This window comes from Apteryx mantelli, chromosome 2, assembly GCF_036417845.1.
Source record: "Apteryx mantelli isolate bAptMan1 chromosome 2, bAptMan1.hap1, whole genome shotgun sequence".
In the NCBI taxonomy this organism is placed as follows: Eukaryota; Metazoa; Chordata; class Aves; order Apterygiformes; family Apterygidae; genus Apteryx; species Apteryx mantelli.
In genome coordinates, this window is record NC_089979.1 from 53,977,198 (window position 1) to 54,002,824 (window position 25,627).

General features: G+C 44.5%; 1 protein-coding gene across 2 annotated transcripts in view; it reads right to left on the reverse strand.

Moving 5' to 3' along the window:
* Positions 1 to 14,887: 14,887 nt before the first annotated feature.
* The window catches only part of DLGAP1 (DLG associated protein 1), a 146,514-nt gene continuing 135,774 nt past the window's right edge, over positions 14,888 to 25,627 (reverse strand). Inside the window, exons 9-11 of one of the 2 annotated variants that reach the window (XM_013942782.2) lie at positions 22,203 to 22,294; positions 19,107 to 19,259; positions 14,888 to 16,168 (exon numbers count right to left, since the gene is read on the reverse strand). In XM_013942782.2, coding sequence (XP_013798236.2) covers positions 15,959 to 16,168; positions 19,107 to 19,259; positions 22,203 to 22,294 — 455 coding nt within the window. In that variant the 3' untranslated portion in view covers positions 14,888 to 15,958. Of the gene's footprint in view, positions 16,169 to 19,106; positions 19,260 to 22,202; positions 22,295 to 25,627 lie in introns of those variants that run through there. The other variant, XM_067290682.1, reaches the window with a different exon arrangement.

Sequence of the window (25,627 nt, forward strand, 5' to 3'; positions counted from 1 at the left end):
TCCCACTGGATGCCAGGGTGTCTGCCACATTTTGTGTTTCCACTGACAGACAAAAATAGATGCGTTGAGCTCTCAGCTGCTTACACCCATGCATAATAAACCTATAAAGATGCATCCAGGTAGCAGCTCTTTGAGTTGGTGACTTAACCAGGAAGGCTAAGCTGCTTGTTGAGGATGGGCCGAATGAAACTATCTAACCCTGTTTACTCTTGGACAACTTCTCTTGGACCACAGACCAAGGCTGTGGCTGCTTTCTCTAATTGCAGCCTAGTCAGTGGCCGCCCTGGGCAAAGAGCCCTGTGTGTAACAAAGTGACCCTCTCGAGGTCAAGAACTCCTTGTCTGTGCATTTAAAAATCCTGCATGTGGCTTTTGTTGTGAGGCTTTCAGCTGATGATGAAGAGGATGAACCTGATTGCAGAAAGAGCGGTTTGATCATAGTGCTGTGGGTTTTGCAATGGGTGTATGTGGCCATATGGCTTCCTTGATTCTTTCACTCTCTGCCTTGCTGTCATGCAGCTGGGGAATATGGTGCTGCAGATGTTCCTGGAGCGCCTCCATCAGGGACTTTTCACAGGGGGGTAGAACTCGGCTTTTTTTTTTGAACTATTCATTATTAGTAGTAATGAAACAATTCCCCATTGTGAGGCTAATACTGCCAGAATAATATTTAATAAATATGCAGAAAACAAATAGTCCCACTTCTAAAGGTCTTACAATCTAGTATCTCTTTGGGAAATCATATGTCATACACTTCAAGCGTGCTCCTGCTACTCCCCTACACTTGGAGCTAGAGAGACTTATGTTAGGGATAAGCCCCTCCGTTACTTTAACCCATGTGCCCTATCTAGTATTCAGCATAAAAAGTGAATATTCTTTCTTATTTCAACTTTGCCTCTAGTGTCCTAGGTCTTTTGCAGGAGCAAAATTTTTTCTGTTGACTGGTGAATAGATTTCAGTGCTTGACTAGGGGCTTTCAGCCTTCTGAGCTCTCCTTTAGAGATCATAATTTGCCACCAATTTATAGATTTGACCAGGACTATTTTTTTAAACAAAAATCACTTGACCAATTGGGGGAGGAACGTGATGTCCTCCAGCCTGCTTTTATGACTCTGTGTAGCTTGTCTTGAAAGTTGTTCTGGATGCTGGACACACCACTGCTGGTAAGGATCGCAATGGTTTTGTAATTTTATTGAATAAGCATGCAAGCTGTTTTGCCAGAGCCTGTAATTTCACTTCCTTTTCTAGCCTGCAATGTTCTGATTGCCTGACCTTGTGTTGATTGTCTTTCTTTGTTTTCTTTTTTACTTCTAGTATCATTCCTTGTTTGAACTCTCCTTCTATCATCTCTCTCCCTGCTTTACTTGAGAGCGCTTATGTAATATTATGCATTTCACTAGGTTAGAGATTATTTTGACTAGTTTGGCACTGTTTTGAAAGTCATCTGATCCTTACTACCCCCACTAAATTAACCACAACAGCGATTCTTGCTCTGATGCAAACAAACCAACTTGTGTTCAAGAGAGAAAGCACATCTTGCCTATGAACTTAGGCTGGCTTTTTTCTAACTTCTGCTTTCTGTGCTGTGACAGAGATAAATTTAAAAGAGAAGCAATGAGCAATAAAATCAGTCTGACATTTTTAAAAACTGAAATTTAGTGTTCGCTGATGGTGTTTCTAATTCCAGCATATGCTTTGGACTCAGAAGCTACGGCGCTTTTCCAGGTAGACTGCCCCCCAGGTCAGGTATGAAGCAGCCATTCCTATGCCAGCTTTCACTAAAGGGTTAGTTCAGGTTATTGTATTAAATGCTACTTAGGCAGTTGCTGCTGTAATTCATTCTTCCTGTTAAATTCAGCTGGCTTGCTTTCAGCCAAGGTATTTTCAGTGATGTACTGCCAACTTTCTGCAAGGGCTCCCTCAAAATTTCTTCCTCCTTAGCTGGGGATACATGGAAAAAAACCCTCCTTGCCTTTAATATCCCCCTTTAGTTGATAGCTTTACATCTGCAAAGTGCATACAGTGTGTCCTCCTATCCCCCTTCCCTCTAGCAACCCAGGCCCCCTTGATGCCCTGCTCCAGGCTGTCCCTGCACAAGTGGCTTCAGCCACCGTCATCTCCTTAGGGGCTGCCCCGGCCCCTAAGCAGAGGGACAGACATGCTCTGGGTCTCTCGGAGATTTGTTTTTCCTTCCCACCTATGTTGTGCTTGAACTTGCAGGGGGTGGAGGTCCCAGACACCCCCTGAAGGGTGAGGGGCATCCCTGTAGTGCCTTTTTTGGGCCCCTGAAGGAGGCGGTGGGGACACGGGCATGGAGGCGTCTCTGCGGAGAGCTGGCGCTCTGCCCTGCCCCGTCTCGCTCCCTCCCTTGCGAGGGGAGCGTGGGCCTGTGCACCGTGCCAGGGAGCGAGCATGACCATGGGCAACTCTCCTTTAAATAAGCAGCGTGTGTGTGGGGGGGCATTATTTTCCCTCCCCTTTACACCTATGTGCAACAGGTATTTCAGTTGTGAAATACTGCAGTTTGCTCCCGGGGGGGTGAGAGCAGCGGGGCCAGAGCGTGGAGCAGCCGATGCCGACGTTAGTCAGACTTTCTGGGTCTGTCAGAAGTGACTCGCTCACCAGCTGGCCCGGGCAGGAAATGTGACCCTGGCGGTCTGCGATGCTCGTCAGACGCAGAGGGAACATGACTTGAGACGCTCTGCTTCCCGGAAGATTTCCCTCTATTTCCAACCTCCAGCCCTCTGGCACACGCCTCGTTCTCCAGCCGTGTGGGCTGCAAGGCCACCTCGCCGTGGCGGGCGCGCGGCGCTGCTCCCTCCACCCGGGGCCGATCAGTCACCGCTGCTGCTGCAGCTGCCGCGGGCCGAGGCCGCCGGCGGGGAGTCACGCGTGAGCGGGGCCAAGAGCCCCTGGCTGGTCCTCGAGGTTCTGCGCAGCTTAGGCAATCGCGAAGGCAGAGCTGGCCATCCCTCCCTCCCTGTGGGATACGCTTCCTGCCCTAGGAAATCCCCAGCTGCAAGGCAGCCTGGGACACTGACCTTGGGGATTTTGAAATGCAGTTGGCGAGTGCTGACTGTGTTCAGGGGGAGACCTAGGGGTTTCTAGCAAGCCTAAAAAAAAAAAAAATTACAAACCTTTCAATTATGCCTAAAGAAAAAAAAAAAATCTTCCCACTCCTCAGCTATGTAGTTTGTCTGAATTCACTTCCTTGGGATACATCGGAGCTTGATCTTTAAGGAATGCTATCTGAAAAGCCCACGTGTAAAAACTTAACTGTTCCGGTGATAGCACTGTAAGCTGCTTTTGATCGCTTAAATTGTGGAACCACGACTCTATCATCTGTTGCCCAAGGACTTCAGGAAATGTACGTGCACTTATGCAAATTTATACAAGAGGGACTATTTTGCAGGGTTTGCTCTTCCAGCCCAGGGAATGAGGGGAAGACAGCTCTTGCTGAAACCTTTGGCTTATGGCTTGCAGCTGAGCTGTTCAGCAGGCCAGATTATCTCCTGTGTCCCCAACCTGCGCGTTCCCGCGGCATCTTCCCCTGCCGCCAGCACGGCCCCAAACTGCTCAGGACCCAGTTGCGCAAGCCTGGAGCGGTGAGATTTTTCTGGAGCTTTTTCCTTGAATGCTGGTGGCATTTACAAGCGAAGAGCCTGCAAGCTGGGTCCTTTGGCTGCATTTTTCTCCAAACAGTCACAGAGATTGCAGTGCTCATGTTTTGCCTCTAAATCCCCATGACTCTTGCCAGTTCGGGGAATATTTGCACGTGAGTGGGTGAATCTGATGGTAAGAGACAAAACAGTTTCTTTGGGAACCTTGAGGGGAGCCAAGGCTGCGCCGGAGCCCGGCCTAGGCAGGACGCAGCCACAGCACAGCGGGGGCACAGCCCGCAGCTGGAGAGCTGTCGGGCAGGGCTTTAACTTTGTGTAAAATGTGGATTTTCCTCTTTCCCAGACTGGTGAAAGAATTTGCAAACCCTGGTGAGAGGCAGGTTGGGTCAGGGCGGATGCAGCACACCCCTCGCTGCATTCGTAGCAACGCTGCTTTACAACCTGCGGCTGGCTTGGGGCAGCGCTAAAAAATGGAGCCCCCATGCTTTGGGTTTTTTTTTTTTTTTTCGTGCATGAACCCAGTGACATGACACTGGACTTTGGGACATCACTCAATTTACTTTAACTCACATTTTAAAGAACCTGACCTATGCTGTCAAAAGAGCAGGAATAGCCGTCCATCACTCGGCCTCTCTGAAAAGCCCCCTCTCGCCTGCCACGCCGTGCCGTGCCGCGCCAGGGCTGCAGTGCTGCTGCTGGGGCATGGTCTCCCATTTTTCATAACCTGCAATTATCATGCAGGTAGAAAACTGCACACACTAAAATGTGGGGCAGCGCTACCGAAACTGGGTCCAAATTTGTTTTGGTGGCTTTTTTTTTTTACCTCGGTGATAATGCTCAACCAATGGGCAAGCTCTGCCCTGTGTACTTTCCTACCCCTCGTGATTCGCTGCGATAATCACAAACTTAAAACACAAGTCTGGCCCTGAACTTTTTCACTACAAAGGAAACAAGGACTTTGTACTGGCTGCTCCTCTCGGAGTTTCCAGTGGGAGCTCAGTCTTTTCTCACGTGCCAAAGGATGCAAAGTCAGTGGAAAGTGAAGTTGCACTGATTGCATAGTGTTTGCCAGCTATCGCTGAAGCGGGTGGAGATCAGCACTTTGACACGACGAGATTTATCATGTCAACCTCCTCTGAGGAGAGAAAAGCCACCCGACCGGTGGAAACAAGCCCATAAATGCCAGGATCCCCAATAACACGCTGTAGGCAGCTCAAAGTACACCCCATGATGGGCAGGTGCTGAAACATTAACCAGACCTTGGGAAATTGTCTGTAGTTGCTGCTTCGTGTCCACAACACCGCTTCTGCAAACAGGGAACCAGGGCCGTGCTGGTCCCAGGCGTGGGGAAAGGGCACAGCAGCGCTTGCCCAGCGCAGCCGGAAGCACTGTCCACGACCTCCTGCGGTGCCTGGCGGCAGGGGCAGCAATGAGTGGGTCTGAGCTTCCCGGCGTGTGGTGGCGTGGGAGCTGGGGGAGGCCCCTTGTTCCCAGCCTTCCCTCGCCCCCACTTATGGGGAGCAACACTCATGAGAAGAACTAATACCATTTAGGAAACTGAAGGCTATAGCGATGGGGGGAAGGGGAAAAACTAGAGATGCTTTTGGGCCCCCACACCAGACCCTTCAGACATTTATTTTTTTTGCTGTTTTATTTTTGCACTGGTGAGCTGTCCTGGAGACCGAGCGAGGTGAGGTGATGAGCCAGAAGCCATCTGTGAGTGCGGTAGTGTTGTAATCACATTACTGAGCTCAGCTGACACGGGACACGGGTAAACAGCCCTCCCTGCCCCAATAGGTGATAGTGCATAAATCTTCGGGGCAACAACAAGGCTTTTGCAACTTTGCCTTTGAACCCCGATGGCGTTGTGGGCGCATGGCAGGCGCCGGCGCAGCATGGCTGGATGCGGCGGGGCAGCTCGGCTCTCCGGCTCCTTCCAGCGGCTTTGCCCTCGCCTGGAGGAGGGAGAGTGCAGGCGAGCTGTACGTAAATGTGGACACTGGCCGCTGGAGAAACTGCCATTTCCCCTCCAAGCACTGACCCCACCAGCAAAGCGCTCGGGGTGGGCTCGCGCGCGGCAGCTTCTGAAGCTCGGCTTTGTGCCAAAACCCGTTCCCATAGTGTCTGCTCATACCATATATATATATATATATATATATATACATGTCATATTAACTCACCTGACTCCTGCTGTGGGTTTCTCCACAGCTACCACCACATATCCCTGGCTGTTTGGGAATGGTCCCTTCCCTTAAGGCCTGGAGTGAGTTAAATGCCACGTTCCTGCTGGGGAACGGCAAAGGGGTGTCCGCTGGTTTGTGCTGATTCACTGTTACCTGGCAAAGGCTTGGTGACGTGCTTCAGCCGGACCTGCGAGAGCGTGTTTTCCTTTTAGTACAGCACAGCTGCAGCAAAAGTACTGGATTTCATTTTCATCAAAAGGCTGATTCTTAGTCAAGGTGATAATGCCCTTAGGCAAAGGACTTTGCCTTCATAGCTCCTTGTGAAGGAACTGCTCTCCTAGTAGCAGTAACAGAAAGGACATGCTCATTTATGGGACTTTAAATCATACAATTCGTTTCCAAAGCCAAATAACAAATTCACAGCAGATAGCTCGGGCACAGGGCTCCTTCTTGGACTGTAAACACTGCAAGACAGAAACCATCAATATTTATGCAATGTTCAGCCCAGCACAACCCTGCTTCTCGACTTGGGGCTTTGGAGGCGTGATAATAGAAATATTAAATCACACTGAATACCTTCGTACGATATTTACAATTTAGCAATAACTGAACATATCCAGTACTGTGGATTTTGATGTGTAGCACTGGAAGTAAAGGTACTAAAGGTCATGTGTTGTGATACAGCCCCTTGGTCAGCTTGTGTTTTGCTTATCACGCGTGTATCGCGGTGGCTGGAATCCTTTTAGGTGCGGTGAATATTCACCAGAGGAGATTTTGTAGCAGGAGTGATGAGAGAAAAAGTGCATTACTGTGTGAGCTGTCACCAGATGTGCAAAGGACTTTCTATTGAAAAGGCGGGGGGAAAAAAAAAGCATTAAAAATACCATTGCCATGTTGCCCTCTGGGTTGACACAAATGTGACACAAGAGAAGAATTAGGCTTTTGCAGTTTCATGTTTCCTTTACATTTTGCAAGAGGGAGAAAAAACAGATCCAACTTCTGCGCCCAGTTATAATGCCACAAGTCCGGAGCAAATATAATAATACTTGCTCCTGAGGTGCGAGAGCAGAATTTCACAGTCTATCAAAAACTCTACAGAGAGAGATAGCCAAGGTGTGAAGAGATTTCAATAAAAGCTGGATGATTTGGTTGCTAAACTGCTGGTCCCAGGTGGGGGTAATTTCTGCTATTTAAGCAGATTCCTTCACCCTGCTCTGATGGGATTTCTGAATTGGCATCAGTGCAAGGTAAGGCAGAAATATGTGGCTCCTATAGCGTAATGTCTTCCTACTACGTGACTAAGGAAAGTGCTGCAAAAGAACGTTCCCAGGCAGCGGCATCCTTGCTGTTACTCAGCTGACAGGCAGTGGCTACGGCCATGGCCCATGCAACGCAACTTGTGCCAACGCTCATGTCGTACTCGCTTGACACGTTGGAAAGCCTTGGACCATTAGCATTAAGTTCACACATGCTATTTGACGTGAAAACATTTCCAGTTAAAAATCATTACAGAATAGCTTGATACTGGCTCATGCAGCTGTTGACAAACAAAATCTGTTTAGATTACACTTTAGAGACAAACTCTGGAGGCTTTAGCAGATTTTCTTTGTTTTGGCTTGGTTTCCTGTTTTTACTTTCAGCCTTCCACTACCAAGAAATATTTTAGCTCTGAAAGGACAAGTATGGAGCGTGGGCTGCTTCCTACCTGAAATCTCAGCATTCCGCAGGAGAAGTGAATTGATGCAAATCTTCGCAGTAAAATGCTGTACTGCACACACATTGCATTTTTCCCTTTCGTAGGCAAGTACAAGGCTATTAAGCAAAGGGCAAGAAATGAGCGAAGAATACTGCAATTTGCTAACGTGTGGCTGGGTTCCCAGTTCCATGTACGTTCTTGCGGACAGACAGCAGTTGTCATGATGCTATTGCCAGGAAAGATGTAAATAAAAGGAAACACTATTGTTGGCTGCAGCACTACAGTAATAATACAAAATAGTACTTCATAGAGTCTTTCAGGTTGATACATACTACCTTTTTATCAGCAATGGTATCTGCTGTATGCTTCTGTACAGCTTCATTGACATAAATTGCCTGTTTTTACTTTTTTTTTTTTTTAATCACAACAATATTTACTATGTAGTGAGTCAGGACAGTGACCTTGCTCTTGCATATGAGCATGACTTAAAATGAAAGTGTTTCAGGCATAGCTCTTCGGGCTCACTTGGAGGTTGACAATGGATGTTTTCCACTGAAGTAACTGAAGGTTCATCTTTATGTATTGGCAAAATTCCAGAACTGGCAATTACACTGCGATGAAGTTTCTTTCCTTTCCTAATAAGGTAAATGCAACTGCATAACCTCACTAAAAAATCAAACACAGCTGTTTACACTGGATTAAAACAGTTGCTATCGAGACGAAAGCAAGACCCACCCTTTCATACTCGTCTTTCCCACCACAAAGACTTACTTCGTGGTAGTAACATCCATGAATTGACCTGAAATTGTTGAGTAACATTATTTGTGTTAAATATGTGCCATGTTCTCCTGGAGCTGGCATCGTTTCAGCAGCGCATGACCAAGCGCTGCCCCGAGCAAGCCCTGGTGTTGCCCAAGGACTTGCAGCTCCCTGCCCTCAGCCGGGGCGCAGGGCTTGCTGGAGACCATTATGCTGCCCCCATGCATTTGAGGCTTGCAATTTGAGGCGTAAATGGTTGTTATGGTGGCACTGATGCACCGGTAAGGGATGCGGGATATTTAGAAACCATTTAATGAAACAGATTCTTGGGAAATAGGTTTTATCGCTCCGAGAGGGGAAGGAATTTTTACCCTCAGCTGTAACTACAGGTGGTGACAGCAAACACTTTGGGCATGGGTGAAATCATTGCAGCTTTGATGGTGGTATCCGTGCTCTTCCAGCCAGGCCCGATGCTTCCCCCTGCTTTTCTCCTTCCCTAAGGCCAGTGGGGACTCTCTCTTTCACAGGACAGCAGGATGCCATAGCAGTTTTGGTACATCCTTTGGTACATTTTGAGCTGCCTGATGGCAATTTTTCCCTTTTGCTGTCAGTCATTGCGTGGAGGGATGAGGAGTGGCACACACTGAGGTGAATCAGCTAGCTCCATTTCCCCTTAGTTTTGGCAAACCATGTGTATGCCAGGCCTATCTACAACTTAAAGAAAGCTCAGGATTGTTTTTCTCAGATGGTAGGAAACTTCTCTTCCTAAGAGTGGCAAAAAAACTGGAGCACAGTGAGCTATTATTGTCAACACTTATTCCCACCCCCCCCCCCAAAAAAAAGAAAGAAAAATTAACATGCTATGAGATGACAAATAACATAGCCCAAATCATGCAGTGCATTGACATCTTAGTGCCACATAGTTTCTAGAGCATATGCAACTGCAGAAGGCAAGATCACAGTTCTAGTTCCAGGACTGCAGCAGCCCAGCACCAAACGCGCGCTTATGAAGTAATTTCAGATTGCAATTCTGAGCGCTGATAGCCAGTACAAGAGTAAAAATAAGCCATGCTATTTCAAGGATATATTTTTGATAGTTCTTTCTCTAAAGTTAAATGCCAGGGAAGACTGATCAGCTCTGCATTCCCCCTGTGAAATAGGCTAGTTATATAGGAAGGGGTTACCTTTTACTCTTTAATGTGTAAGTCCCTAGTTACAGGCTCCGAACTAGGATGTTTGCCTCAGCACATGGTTGTTTACACAAGTGACTTATCTTACCTTGGTGAGATATTTGATACCCATAAAATAGCCTTCACATTCTGTCCTGCTGCCTTTTTTTTTAAATTTAGCTCTGTGCAAGGCCCACCCCTTTCCCTGAACCTTTGACAGCTTTAAAACGTAGCAGAATGGCAGCTTCCATAAGACGCTCTGAGCCTGTGCAATGTTTGTACTCTCCAGAGGCTCTGAAACACTCCAATATTTCTCTTCTCTCAATAGAGCTGGCAAAATCCATAATTGCTTCCATTCTGCTTGGCTAAAAAAAAGAAAACGCCAGGCACCCAGCCATGGGGATTGCTCTATGCAGAGCAGACATGGTGAAGAGGAGTCACCCATAGGAGGTGATGGCAGTGTCACAACTCAGGTTGTTGTTTTTTTTTTTCCCTGTCTTTTTTTTTCTTCTTCTTACCCTTCATGTGTTTTGTTTTTTTCCCCTGGGTGGAGCACAGTCACCGAGGTGATGACTTACCTGCCACAGCTCAGCAGATAGCAATCTTGAACTGACAGTGTTAACACAATGCCCCAGCGGAGCTTTCCTGTCTCTAATTTCTATGATTATGTTGTTACTGGATCAGTGAAGAGAACCATGAAAAACACAATTACCAGGAAGCCCTGCTCCTTTCCACGTCGCTTTGTCTTGCTGCAGACTGGGCATGTGACTCACGGAGAAACAAGAAGACCTGCTGGATTCGTTCGTACCACCGAAAAGGGTGCTGCCCGCTGATCGGGCCCAAGCGTGGGAAAGCTGGACCGTTGGCTGAAAAAGCCAGCCACGTCACGTTTTGCAGCTGGCGTCCACACGGATCCTGATGAATCAAGTGATAGCAGCTACCTCGTCCCGCTACAATAGTGGTGGAGCAGGAGCGCAGACGAGGGACAGTGAAACCCCCTCTTCGGCGTACAAAAGTGAGGGGAATGGCTGTGGATGAGTTTGGGGCTGCGGGACGGCAATTTTTGTAGGCACTGCGTGGCTAAAGGGCAGGGGGGCAAAGACGTTTGACTGCGGGTGCGGGTCCTAGGCTCGCTCGGTGCAACCCTGCCTGTTCAGTCCAGGCTGGTCGCTGACCGGAGCGCTAACCCTCGGCGCAGGGATAACCCATGGCACGGAGAGGGATTGTGGGCCCCGCTGCTCGACTGGCATCGGCACGGAGTCATTCCTCCTTCAGAGGGCTCGAAGGGCAAGAAAAGCATGCCTGCACTGTGGTTCGAATCCCTCCAGACTGGTTTCAATAGACAAGGAAGCGAGAGGCGCCAGTTTTCGCCCAACCTGCTTGTAGGACGCCGAAGTACTAAATCATTCATAAAACATGAAAGAATTGAGTATGATGCCCTCATTTAGGGGGAGCTTTCTCACCCCTCAGTTGAAGTATAAACCAAAGACTCCAACAATAAATGCCAATGGCGGATGAACTGCCAAGATTTTTATCAAGAATTGCTATAAAAAATATTAGCTCAATGTCAGCACCAATTCGCAGCAGCTTTGAGAGGTTAGCATGCTCCAAGATGACGGCGAAAATTTATTATTTGCTTATTAGTGGTGCTGGAATGAATATCCAGAGCAGGAGAGAACAGCTTTTGGCAAACAAATTGACAACAAGCTGTGCTTGTGGGAAAGGCTCATAACTTCACCTGGAAGGGAACACTGAGCACAAATAAGGATAAAGTTTACCTTCAGAGAGTATGAAAGGAAGGGCTATAAGCCACAGTTTGGACTTCTTTTTTCTTCAGTAGGCGAACAGTCAGAAACATACCTGCTATTTTACATCATCTGATTCATTCTCAATGCAAAAAGATCCCAGCCACCTCAGAAAACTTTTTAAATAAAATATATTTTTTTCCTCCCTGTTTATCAGTTTATCAGGGAACAGTGAGAGCGTAAATTCCAGCAGATGAAGGGCAATCTCACATCATAGTTGGATCTTTGTGGTAATAAAACTTCAACCAGAAGTTTCTCTTTCTATAGGTCACTGGCACAAATCTCTGCAGCCTTCATGTGCTGAGGGGCTAAGAGCAGGCAAATGGTACCTTGTGCAGCACTGGCATGTTATTAATATAATTATTAGGCTCAATAGCCTAATAGATTCAATAGATTCAATAGATTTCAATAGATTGAAATATGGCAAAATACTAGCATTTGCTGGTGTAGCTATGAACAAGATCAGCAGGGAAATGTTACTTACTGCAGGATTAAGAGACTTCTTTATTACACACACTGGGAAAAATCCAGGACTGCAGCGAAGGGAAAGTCAGCTATCTCTGCCAGGGAGCTATTTAGCCCACCGTGTTTCAGCCATCATCAGAGATAAGTACAACATTAAGGGAACTAGTGTGGTGAAAAATAAAACAGACTTAGGGTTTCTCTTTTTTGCTTCTTTTGAAGTCACTAGCGTAACTTCTGTCATCTTCGGCAGGGTTCAGCCGGACGCCGTGTAGCACTGCCTTTGAACATTTTCCTAAGGATCAAGGCCTTGGGCGCGGAAACTTTTGCGCCTGTGGGTCGCTCTGTGCAGATGAGCCCTTCCAGCGTGCTCATTGGGGCTCTTCGTCTGAGCCTCTGCAGGATCAAGCTTAAGCAAGGAGAGCTTAAGAGAAACACTCTGCTTGGTGTGCTTTCATCCTGGACCACATCAAAACGAAACATTTTTTACAGTTCTGGGAGAACAAATTTGCATTGAAAACCCACAGCTCTTACAAGCAGTGCATTAATTATTTTATTAATTTGCTCTTTTTACAGTATGGGAAATATCATTCATCTATTTACATTTTCCTGTCCACACACAAACTAGATATAGATAATCCTATGAAAACCCAAATCATTAAGCCATAAAAACACTCTCCTCTGTCTAAAGGCTTTCAAATTTGTGTCTTTTGTTTCAAATCAAAAAGACAGTTTTAAAAATCACTTTTGGGAATGCAGGTAGGCCAGTGATTTACATTCCAGTTACTTAAAATATGCATTTGACTATTTTCTTTAAAAAAAGAAACAATAAAATCACAAAAATACAGTTTAAATGAAAGTGATAGTGCACATCAAAACATTAAGGGAACATCAATAAATAAACTGAAATATATTACAAATAAATTATTTCTATTTACCTTTTCAAATATTAAAAATCTTTAATCCATTTCTTCATCTTTCTTTACAAAAAGATTATGAGAATTTTATGGAAACATCTGCAAAAAATATAATAAATACTTTTTTTTAACTTTTGAAGCAGGAGACAAAAACAACCTTTTCTAAAATTTCCCCCCAGAAAAAAAGCAACACTTTTGTAGCAAAGTAAAACAGAATATAGGCATTTTTAATTTACACTGGGCAGATTAGACTGAAAACAGATTGGTACAAATTATACCCAAACAAATGATAGAGCAAATGTTAGTGTTGGTAAATGAGTCAAGTGGTTAACTAGTGGCATTCTAGGGGCAGAAGTACAGTATTTTATTTTAAATTTACTGGTCCTGGGTGTACCTTTTAGATTTTGCTAAAAAGCTAAGCAGGCATCATAATACCCTCTCCAGAGCCAAATGAACTAACAGGCATTCGGCTAAGAATAGATTCATTTAAAATACATACGAAAAAATATTCTATGATATACAAATACAGTAATTCATAACGTACAAGACAAAATAGTCTTCCCTTTTCTGTGTTTTTTTTTTTTGGAACTTGCTAGATATAAATTTCTGTAGCCACTTGTCAACCACAATCTTAACTCATCTTTCATAAAAGGTTCACAAAATGAAATAATCTGAAAGAGCCGTGAATGCGGACTCTCACCTGGATACTGCTTTGTCTATTTTAGTACAAATGAGTTCCAAATAATTAATACTTAGCATGACAATATGCTCAAAAGTGGCAGTTGGCACTATTATATACTGCAGACAGTGTGATCTTTCATTGCTGCTAAAAGTTAAATGAAATTTTTTAAAACTAGCAAACACACTGGTATTCAAATGCTTAGAGGGTCAAACCTTTCAAAGCTCCTGTAACACAAAGCACTCGAGGGTTACACTGGATTTCTGATTACTCTAGCTAAAAGTCTTTTATATATTAAATTATTAGCCCTTATCTTGTAAACCACAGCAGTAAATATTTGTGCCCTGTTTATAAAGACATAGCTCAGATATCAATGGCTTTGAGAGGTAGCAAATTCTCTAGTGGTTTTAGTATGCTCTCATGAAAATATTTGGTGCCAGAACCTATTACCTCTCCTATTTTTTTGAATAAAATTAAATTAGCACCTGGCTATGATGTTGTAGTAAAAGAAGCTGTCTGTCTGGTGTGATCCTGATGAACAGTTTTAGCAGGAGTGTAACTTTTCGGTGACAACTTCAAATGCTTTATAAATGCGAGCTACAGCACTGTGCCAGCCATGCCGGGGGATGTTTCACAGTTGGCCCTTTCACACCGTTTTAACAGCTAAGGGCATTTAAAGCCAGCCCTGGGCTGGCGTCACGCACGCTGTGCCCCTCCGCCAGGCGGGTTCGTCCCCGCGCCTGTTCCCCTGCGGAGACGGCGGCAGTTTCCTCTCCTGCGCGCCCCTGGCTCTACCGAGGGCGGCGGAGGAGCGCGAGCCTGCCAACGCCGGGGCAGCGCTCCTCCGCCACGGCTCCCGGCGCGGCCGCCCCAGCCAAACCAGCTCTCGGCAGCTCTGCTTCTGCCAGCCCACACCGGCTGGGCACGCGTGCATGCACACACACACACACACACACACACACACGCATGCACGCGCACACACAACTTGTTTTCGGCAACGTGCCAGCCGTAGCTTTCCTAATGTTGGCACACGAGCGTTTGGCCGGCATCGCTCCCCCGGGAGAAGCTCAAGCACAAGCTCCTGCCTCGGCCGGGGTGGCTGGGGGCACAGACCCCCCCCAGGGGATGACCTCTCACAAGCCTTTCCAGCCCCGTCGGCTGTGATTTACTGCCAGGATTAACGAGCTACTTGGGATGCATATTTTTGATGGCTGCAAAGCAATGGCAGAAGCCAGGGTAGGAAGGCTTGTTGTGAAAAAAAGCTAAGTTCGTGCTGATCCCGTAACTTGTGAAAAATACTTTTTTGTTCTTGTTCGGATGGGTATTTTGTATTACCAGGAGGAGACTGAAATAGAAACTTACCCCTAGATATGGCCCATTTGGTGATAAGTGGTCTGAACTGTAGCATACAACCGGCTGTGTATAGGGCAAAGCAGGCCTTGCCTGAAAAAGCATCACAGGTCCCATTTACAGAATTTTGGTTACAGGTGTTTGTGTGTGGCGGTGTGCACGTGTGAAATTGGATAGTCCCACCAAGATTAAGACATCAACAAAACCAAGCTTTTTTTCTTTTTTCTTTTTTTTTAACCAATATAATCCATACAATACAATACAAGAGGAATTGACAATACAGTACAATTTTAAAAATTCTTAATACTTGGACAAGAAAATCCTTCTTTTACATTATCTTCAACTGTCATTGCTTCTTATCTCCTTCCTTTTTGCTCTTTTATTGCCTTTCAAAATAGATTATTTCCCTGGAAGATCGAATTTACAATCTTCTGCTGATTGAAATGTTTAAGTAGTGATTGATGAAATAAAAATGAGGCAGTTTGTGCAGCTGTGAGTGTGCAGGTATCTTTCCACAGGATCTTTTCTATCCCTTGCCATCTCACCTGCGGGATATACTTCCTCTTTTTCACCACAAGACCTGTGTTTCTACCCTCCCCCCCAACTCCCACCCCAAACCCTCCCTTTGTGACTCCTTAAATTCAGGTGAGAAGGTGTGATTCAGAGGTGTAGAATAAAGTGCGCCATCTGCTTTAAAAAAAACAGTAATAAAAAGAAGGGAATCCAAGTCATAGCTCCTTTCATCTTTTATGAGGAAGACGGCAGAGTCCAAAAGGATCACCCTGCATGACTGAAATTTCCAAAATCCCCTACGGTTTGATATTGCTGTACACTAGGTAACAGACTAGCTTTAGATCAACTAAAGACCATGAATAAGTTAAATGGAGCATCTACTGTACAGGTGTGTTTGTGTGTGTGTGTGTGTGTATGTGTGTGTGTGCGTGTGCGCGCGTGTGGGTGTATGGAAGTCGGAGAGCCGTGTTTATTTGTTTCAAACAAAAAGGATCGTACTCTTACATGAGGCAAAGTGGCAGCATCAGTACATGTGACAAAGCATCATGATGACATGGGCAAACCTTTAGGAAGCAAGGGTTAGTAGAGGACATCTCTTGGAGGGTCGACAACTACACCACAGAAGTGGAATTTACGGGGTCATCAGGACCGTGTACAGGGAGTGGGAAGGGGGGGGAGAGAGGGAGAGGGAGCGCGAGAGAGGGAGGAAGTACAAATACTTAATGGTGACCTTGAGCAGGAACCTAGAGGGGCAGATTATACATGAGACTTGTCTTGCCAGTGAGAGTCCTCCTGGGTGGATCCCTTCATAGCCTGGTCTGGGCTTCGGGGATGTATATCTCAATGCTTTCGGCGCTCTCGGTAGCCGAGTTCTGCCGGACGGATGCAGCTCGTTTGGCAGCCATCAGCCGTTTCCGGGCTTCTTGACGCTGTGAGCTTTCCAGAGAGCGTTCTCGTATGAGTGGCACCTGACCTTTCGATGGCTTCTTTGGCACTGGAGGAGGGACCCTTCTCTCCTGATCAAAGCAGAAGGTTAATGACATTATACAGCTTCTCAGGGAAAGGTGGGAAAAACTAGGATATGTCAGTAGTTAGAACACACATTTTACCTACGGTTTGTTACTTCTTATCTGCCTTTTTGTCTTCAGGGAACTGGCATTCAAGGGTTCATAAAAATAGTGTAAGGTTAAAGGAAGGGGTAGTATCGATAGCCGCGCTAGTTCTCCGCGGGGACGGTGCGTATGAAACGCCTGGCGCTGACAGGGCCAAAGCTCCCACAGCTAACCACTTAGTGCGGTTCCCTTTGGGGAATCCGGACGTCTCCTCCTGGTGCCAGCGACTAGAAAGGAGAGCATCTTAGACACAGCCTGGTACCACTCCTGCGCTTGCAGGCGTCTATGGAACAAATCTCGCTCTTGCCATAGCCAACCTAAAAAACCCTGGCTCCTAGACGCCCCTTAAGCCTCGTGACCATGCTCAGCTTACTGCAGCAGTCACCTGCCGTGACAGAACTGAAATACACACATTGCCTTGTCCCTGAAAAACAATACATACATAACACTAGATGGTCTTACGACACTGAGATATCATGGATTTCATATTCCCAAATGCAGATGTGAACTAGCTGCCTGGAGTTGCTGCGTCAGGAGAAAAAAATACATATATTTATGTATTTTTGTAGTGGCTGACTTGGTAACTGCTCAAAGGTTGCACGCTTTGGGATCTCACTGTGTAAGCTCATAAACTCTAGCCTTGTGGCAAATAGGCTTGGCAAACTACAATCAGCTATAAATTGAGAACCCGTTAGGAAAAAATTTAAAAACCATTCAGAGAACATGCATTAATCATCACTTTGGCAGCTCCAGACACACGATCAACAAGGATATATCCTGGTGTATGCATATTAAAAAAAAAAAAAAAAAAACAGAGAAGGATCTCTCCCGAAAAGAAAAGTGTATTCAGGTCTGAATTTCAGGCAGCCACAAAGACTTTGTCAAGTTAATTAGATTGTCTTTTAAGTTACATCCCCTTCCAACTGTGAACATGGTTTCTGAGCGAAGGGATTTTATCACACTACAAAGGTCCCATTCTACCCTCTCGTTTGCTTTCACGCTGGTCACAACAGCTTCCATTGCTCAAAATATAAAGGTGCTTAGTTACACTTATTCATACTTTGCTTTTTCTCTCCATCCAAGGAATAATCTATGCTGTTTAAAGAGGGACCCAATGGGAAAGGCCAAAGGCAACTGCAAATATCAATTCCACAGAAAGTTTTTCTTCCTTTTTTTTGCTTTTAAGAAAGGAGATGATCCGTTCCATTTAAAATCATAGACAAATGTTCATTGAATGAGGAACAAAGTCAATGTAATTTTTTAAAATGAATAATCTTTACCTTCCTACTGTAGGTCATATATGACCCTTTCTTCAGTACTACTTAACTTCCTTTAATGCATTATAGTCTTCTTTTTGTTGGAAACTCTTTGAAAAGTTTTTCAGAAGCAAACAAAAGGCACTTTTTTTTAGGAAAGCTCTCATTTCTTGGTGCTAGAATTAAAAACACTTGGCCTGCCCGTTTTACTTTATAAGGTAATGAAAGATCATATACCAGCATTTCTGTGCATGCATGTTTGAAGTTTTTAACTTCCTTTTCTGACAGATACTGAAAAAAAAAGAAGAGAAGAAAATGACTTGCCTTCAGTATCTTGTGCTAGGAAAACACATTCCCATTCACTCCCCTATCAAACACTAGGTGTGCACAAGTGGTGTGAACATGGCATTCCTAATTCGGGAATGAGCACTTAGTCTTGATCGGAGGAGAAAGAGTGCTACCAGCATTGCCTTTGCAAACTTCCTGCTGCAAGATTAACGGGGTTTGATATTATTATTGTTATTTGTCCAAAGGAAAACACCACTTTGGTCATCAGCAACAAGCTGAATCCCAGCTGACCAGAAGTTTGGGCAGCCCAGACTCCTGTCTGAGCTGCAGTGTCTGTAAATCATATTCCACCACCTTCTGGTGTCCCTACCCATTTGCTATATTCATTGGTATCAGACGCGTCACAGGGAGACTAACGGAAACTCAGCCACCAAATTAAATGCTTATAGGAGTGCGGCAAGGCATTTGACCTTTGGTTCCTCTAGGAGCAGGTCTGTCTTCTAAGTATTTTCTGAAACATTTGTGTACTTTGGCTCACGCAGGTGCTGTTTGTCTTGATGTGGATAGTGAGGAGGAAAATAAGGCAATGGTGCCAAATGAGAATGAAAAGTGAAATGTGGCTCACACTTGGAGATGTGGTAGTTTCTAATGGTGACGGGAGAAGGCTACATTTAAAAAAAAAGACCAAAGCTCCATATGATTTTTCTGCTACCTTGGGTAAACAACGCTACCAGCAAATAAACCTGTTTATGAAATCATCCATTAAAAAAAAACAAATAAACAAAAACCAACCAAACAAACAGAAAGAGATGTAGAAATTGTCTCATGTAACATTTTGGAAGGCATATTTTTGATATTGCTCTGTTGATAATCTGGTTACCAAAGTCAGCGATGATTCCAGTACTTCCCTATTTTTTTCAGTAACACAACCTAGAACTCTTGCTATATGCAATAATATGAACCGTAAATGTGATTTATTTAATTTTAAGAATCAATATATAAGGCAGTTCCTTCCAACGATTGATCATCTAATATGATTAAATGTAAAGCTTAACAAAGAACCACATTCCCAGTATCTGATTCACAAAGACAGATTTGGTTTAAAAATATGCCTGAAACATATTACAGATAATATCCCAGATGATTATTATGTAAACATTGTTATTACAATGAAATTAATTTGATATGAGCTTCATTTCACATTTTTAACGTCAGCGCTGTAACACAGAGGCCTATTTAATTTGTCCAGTATTTGTGCAGGGTTTTAAATGAAGCATACAAAATCTACAATGTTCTACCTTCTTGTCATGAGGATCCATCTGTTTCCAATTATTGGCCTTTAACTGATGAAGTTCATCAAATTTCATACTAATATTTTCTATGGACAACTGCAGCATATCCCAAAACCCTGCTAAATCCTGGGAGGTCGGCCGTGGATGTGCATTAGGATTCTGTACAACAGAAGGAAAAAAAACAACAGTTTGGCTTTAGTACCTCTTAATGTAAAGCATTTGTGCAAATGGTTAGGAATCTTGCTAGCAAAGCAGTTTCAGCAGATCCAAATGATCAGCGAGACACAGAGAGGAAATTCAGAGAAACAAAGGCGAGCACTACTTACTCGCTGGGTTTTTGCAAGGAGCCTGGCTCTGTTTCGAGCAGCTGTGCCCCCGCAAGCCCCAGCTCCCCGATGGCAGCAGCCACCCGTGGAGGACCTCGGGGAAAGGGCGTTTGCAGGTCCCCTGTAACAGGATCTGCCTAAGCCTGTTCCCCGGCACAGCCAGGGGTTTCACGGGTGAGATCCTGACCACGCTGAAATGAATTGCTGGCCTCCCCCTCGCTTTAATGAGGCAGGATTCCCTGCTATATTTATGCTTGTAGAAAGACTGGAACCTGTGCAAATGTACATTTGCTGCAAGCAGTGACATACTGATGCATGAATGCTTTTTTCCACACTCTGAAACTCTAAGGGCTAATACAGCACTTCAAGTAAAAATGTCTGTTACACACCTCAGGCCAATTTCTTTATGTTTATTGGCAAGAATAATCTTTGCAGAGTGAAAAGCTCTGACGAGAACACGCAGAAACACAGTAATCCCACTTTTACAGGCACGTTTTGGGGAAGAGTGGCATGCTGAGCACAGTGCCTGAGCCCCATCCTGACAGAGGTACCACAGTCAGGGTGCCTTCGTCCCTACTCTGTGTATCATCTCAGCTGCGCTATGTTGGACGTGCCACGCAGGTGTTTTGCATGCGTGCGGCTCATCTTCTGCAGGCTTGCCCTGCATGTGCAGGCTGAGGGCACCGGGAGCTGAATGCGATGACACTAGGACACGTGTGGGGTAGTGCTGCTCTGTGCGCACAAACTCAGGCCAGCTCATCACCCTCCCAGCACCGGCTCAGAAGAGTACCAAGGCCATTAGTGTCTTTAACACAACATGGGCCAGTGGCTGGTGACTGGAGAGGTCCTGTTCAGTCTTGTGTTCCTCCACTGCAGTCAAGCTCTGAAAACTTTATGTATGCAATGGACATACACAAAATGCTCTTCTGGCAAAGTTTGTATGAGAGAAAGCTTTCTGCAGGATGTGTATTTTTAAGCTGGTTTCCGATTGAAGCTTTTCAAATAAAATGAGATGTTGCATACATTTATTCAGAGCCTGCTTTTTTTGTAAATGCTGAGCATCCACAACGCCAGTCTAAGTCAGCAAGGTTTCATGGGTGCTTTGGCCTCATAGGACTACACTGATATATTGTTATTAATAAAGAATAAATAAATTATTATGAAACCCCTGCAAGTTGTTTTATATGGCTCAGTTTTACATTGTGTTTAAGTAAGTTTCTCCCCTCACTAGAAACAATAAAACTCAAAAGAGCTGGTTCTTTGCTTTAAGAAATTTCTCTCTGTGCTTTCCACAGCAACACTGAGAGTTGATTTTGATAGGATGATTATACCACCAGAGCAGCAACTATAGAAAACAGTAAAGTATGTATTTTTAAATTCATAAGGAGAACAGAGAGTATACCTGACATCCCTAGATCTCTAGTACCTGAGGCTAGCAGGTTGCCCAGTTATAGGCTTTTATTTACAAAACATATGCAACCAGAATGCTTTTTCAGTTTTTATATTAAGAACTGAAAGGGCTTATTCACAGATCTGATTTCTGCTGCATCTGCCCATTCAGGCAGATTTCAGTTTAGGGCTTGATTTTCAGAAATGCATTAACTGGAGTGGAAGACAGTCATCCCACCGGGGCAGGACTGAGACTCCAGCTTCTAAGAATGAGGCCTCCGACTCATTAAAGTGTTGGGCTTTCGCAGTTACAGTTATGTCCTAGCCCTTACCCAGATTCCACTCAACGGAGTGGAGAGATTATTAAAGTTTTCACTGAGAACTGGATCAGATGCTGAAAGCTGATGTCATGCAAATGTCCCATTGCATCAGCTTGGTATAACTGAAAAAGTCTTTTTCTAAGACTGAAATTCTAAATTGGTGCAAGCATAGCAGTAATCCAATGCCAGCCTCCTTGGTCTTGTTAAGAAGCCAAGTTAGCAGCACTGTGGTGAGTTGCACAGGGTTTGCCCTTCCTTCCCGAGTCTGTGATGATGGAGCATAATGCTCTCTGCTTTTGGGGCTTCGTGGAATGTTTGCCAAAACTGAGAATTGAGTGTATTGTATTTACTTTGCAAGGTTGGGTTGTTAATTAAAAACTTAGCTTGAAAGTTTTTGTACATGCTGGCATTTTAGATAACACTTTTTATTCTATTACTGTTAATCTATTACTACTAACAGTATAATAATAACAACAAATAATAATAATAATCACATATATCAACTACATACAATAATAATGATCATAACACATTGGCTTTTTGCCCCTTTGCCCTTTTACAACTCTGGAAAATTACTTTTGTCTCTTGCACTGTTGTGGTTTTGGAACATGAGGCACCAAAATTAAGTGTTTGATTTTCTGGTATTTCCGTCTCACTGTGTATAGGCATCATTGGGATTACATGGGAAAGCCCCACTCATGAGACTTCTAGTCCCCCCTGGAAGACCCCAAGAAGGCACCCGAACATCTCTGTGCCCATGTGAACTGAACTCAGAGGCCAAGGGCCAAATCCTTGCTCCTCTGAAGTCAGTAGCAGAACTTTAGTCATATTTCACCCAAAGTTTTTCTCCTTTCCTTATTTTAAGGATCTCATGCTATTTGGACACTCATGCTAACTCCATCAAGTTTGACAGAGTTACTCCCAAATTCATATCAAGATTTTTACCAGACAAAGTTGCAGACCCTGTTAGTCAGAAAAGCTTTGTCTCGTTTAGGTATGGTTATTCATGGGGCAGTTCCTTAGTTAGTAAAAGGTACACAACCGTATCTATCAGAAACGTTACCTACCAGGTTTTCTTCACAAAGTTCTCTGAACTGGTAAAATTTCTGGGCCATTAGAAGCTGGGCACTGCCCACTGCAGTTCGAATTTTCCCTAGGACTGAAAGAAAAAGAAACATAAGTCACGATGCTTTCTTTGCTACAGGCAACTAAAAGCCTATAAACTGAGGGGAGAAAGTTGTACAGTAGTCAGCCCCGGCTTTCTGAAGGAATAGTATCTCTGAGTCATGAACTGGAGAGCAGCTGATAAATCTGAGGCCAGATCTGCACTAGGGAAAGGTATGCTGCAAGTGCTCTCAGGGCAGCTGGCACTGGCAAAAACAGTATTGTGTTGTTACAGCTTCCTCTCATTCCCCCAGCGAAACAAGCCCCAACTAGCAAAGAACACTTTTGTGACAGTACAAACGGGATTAATCAAAGGCTTTTGCAACCCGCAGAGAAAGCTCACAAGAAATTACAACCCTAATCAACACAGTGACACAGGCTAAAACTTTGAAACCCAGCTTCCTGCGCAATAACACACAGCTTCCAAAACCTGTGACATTGCATACACCATTTGGAAAATGCTGCCTCTGCCAGCGTTGCTGCCTTTTCACTTAGAGATGCGGCGCCTTATTCTAGGGTTTAGCTGTGTATTGCTTGATTTGAGCCCCGGAGAGGGGCTGGTGATTTTAATGCTCATGGATGAATCTCACTCTGACCCTCGGGGTTTTTGCCATCAGCACAATCTGAAGCAGCTTCTGCCTTCGAATGTAGATGCCTGTGTGTACTTCAGACAGCGAAAACACCCTGGCCTCTCTCCTGTCTACCTGCAGGGAGGTATCAACTGGTCCTGCTCCAGCTCCTGCACTTTCTGGTGATTCCTCTGTACACAGAGCTGGTTATTACTGTCTCTTTGGACTGAGCACTATGAAGAACTGCAGCGAACCAGAAGATTTAGCCCATAGTATATATGTTTCCATGAAAAACATGAACATCAACCACTGTGTTACAGTTTTCACTCTAATTTCCATTAATAGATATTTGCATTACTCGTTGTCCCAGGCCTCATATAAACACAGCAGCTCTTCCTCCCTGACGAATTTACAATCTGGATATGTGAGAGAGGTGACAGAAGGACAAGGAAGACAGAGATAGAGTGACTCACTCAAGGTGAGCCAATGAATTGCTGGCAGAACCTAGAAGAAAGGCTAGTTTGAAGATGCTTGTGTCCTTGGACCCTCCATTGAACCAGGTTGCTTCTTGTATAAAACCTAACACGAGGTTGGCAGAGCTCCACCGGGAAAACACTGCTAAGTATTTTGACTTACAAAACAAAAAAAGGCTAAAGATGACCTTGATACAGCCCTTCCCACAATGTTTTTAGGGTCTCACAGTCCTGTGACTGAGCACAGCCCATATTTGCAGTTTGCTACCAGAACGCTATCATGCAAGGTTTGGTAAAAGAAAGGCCTTTCCAAGGTATTCGCTTGCATATTCACACCCTAAGTAAGTAAACTGGCACAATCATTACAAACTGAAAACCAGATACACAGAAGCATGCAATCTATGTTTCACTCTTTAAAAGCAAATATGGCTATTAAGGCTGGTGGAGGAAAAGTGGGATGTGGAGTTTGTTTATACCTTAGACATAAAAAGGAAAAAAAAAAAAGGAGGGGAAGAGAGAGTCTTTTCAAATTCTTTCAGGAACTATAGGAAAGAGCTCTGTGAACACACACAGAGCCCTGACTTTCATTTTGTTCCCAGAACTCAGCTCAGCACTGCCAGGAAATAGCCATGAACTGGAAGATTCACTGAGCAGAATATTTTCAGCATATTGCGCAGGGAGTTTTGCACACAACTCTCATTATTGTTAGCAAGGCTTGCGTGTCTAATCCTATGTGCACAGTGCTGAAAATGGACCCCTTGGTGTGTCTAGTCATTTATGCAACCCAATATGCAAACCGCTCAACTGAAAGGACTCTTCAATAGTAGGAGGAGCCACTCCGCGAGCTTTCATGTGGTTCCCATTGTTGTGAAAACTCTTCCCACTGCGTATATTTGGGAACAGCTGCCTCATCTGGAGCGAGGCCATTCTGACGCTTCCCAAGACTTGCGAAAGGGAGAAAAACGGTCTCTCAACTTCTCAGGGTAAAAAAAAAAAGAAAAGAAAAAGAAAGAAACAGGCAGACTCTTCCTGGAAACCTGCTCTGACCAAGTGGAAATCACATCCCGAGCATGAGCAAATTTAAGTACACCTTGTTGGCGACAGGTGGGAATGCGCCCCTTTATTTGAGGGAAGAAAAGCTTAATATTCAGAGATCTCAGCAGAGGGAAAAGGAAGTCCTTGTCCTTGGCTGCCTAGTGACTGGCTATTTGCCTAAACCCCCTCATCCCAGCTGACTGTGGGATGCATGCTGATGCTGTTCCCTATTGTTGCCGCTTCTGCTGTAGCCACGGCTGTATCTAGTCAAGTGTCACTGATTTCTTGCCCCTCAAAAGCAAGCAGTCTGTTAATGTGCAACCAGTCAACAACCAACTCTGTCACGGAAGTTAGGGGGGAAAAAAAAAAAGACAAAGCATGTGAAAGACTGAAAGGAATCTCTCCAGAAGGCACAAAGCCTTATCAATAGCCCAAGTTCTGCTTCCAAATGCACGTTGCTTTCAGTGTTTCAAGGCAGACTGCCCACTTTTACTCAGTCAAATCCTCTAGTGCCACAGAAAAAGGCCCAGGCGTAGTAAAATAATAAAAAGTAAAAATAGATGGATATACGTGTCTCTTAGGAGAAAATCTTGAGAGGTTTGAAGCCAAATATTGAGAAAATAAATGGAATTGAAAAGATAATTTGAAGTGCAGCAGAAAAGAATTGAAGAAACCTTGAACAGCAAGGGAGATGAGTACAGGACAAAAAAATATAAACATTCAAATTGATGCTTTCAGCTAATAGGATACAAACAAAATGTATAAAGCCAAACAACAACAAAAAATATCAACCCATCAAGATGCAGTCATAGCGGATTTAAACACCTATATAAAGTTATTCATGTCTGCTTTCTATTCTGCGCAGGGTTATATAGCACACTCAGCACTGTCAGATCTGAAAGCCTTCCAGTAATGCATTAAGCAATGTTATTAACATCCATCATATGCTTTGCTGTCACCCCTTCCCCAGGGGGAGAAGTGTGTGCAGTGCGGTGTTTTGTTTTTACAGTTTGAGTTTTTCCCTTTCTTTTCTTTTCGTCCCCCCCCCTCTTTTTTTTGCTTTGACCTCTCTTTCATATGAATCCAGTTCTCTCCTATGACCACTTTTAATTAATAGACAGTTACGCCTGTTCTGGAAGAACTACTTTGTTATAGATATTTTGATACAACTCAGCTATTCTGGAATGCCTCCTCACTATGATTATTCTGGACTAGGGGGTCACAGAACATTATTCTGGGATAGACATGCTA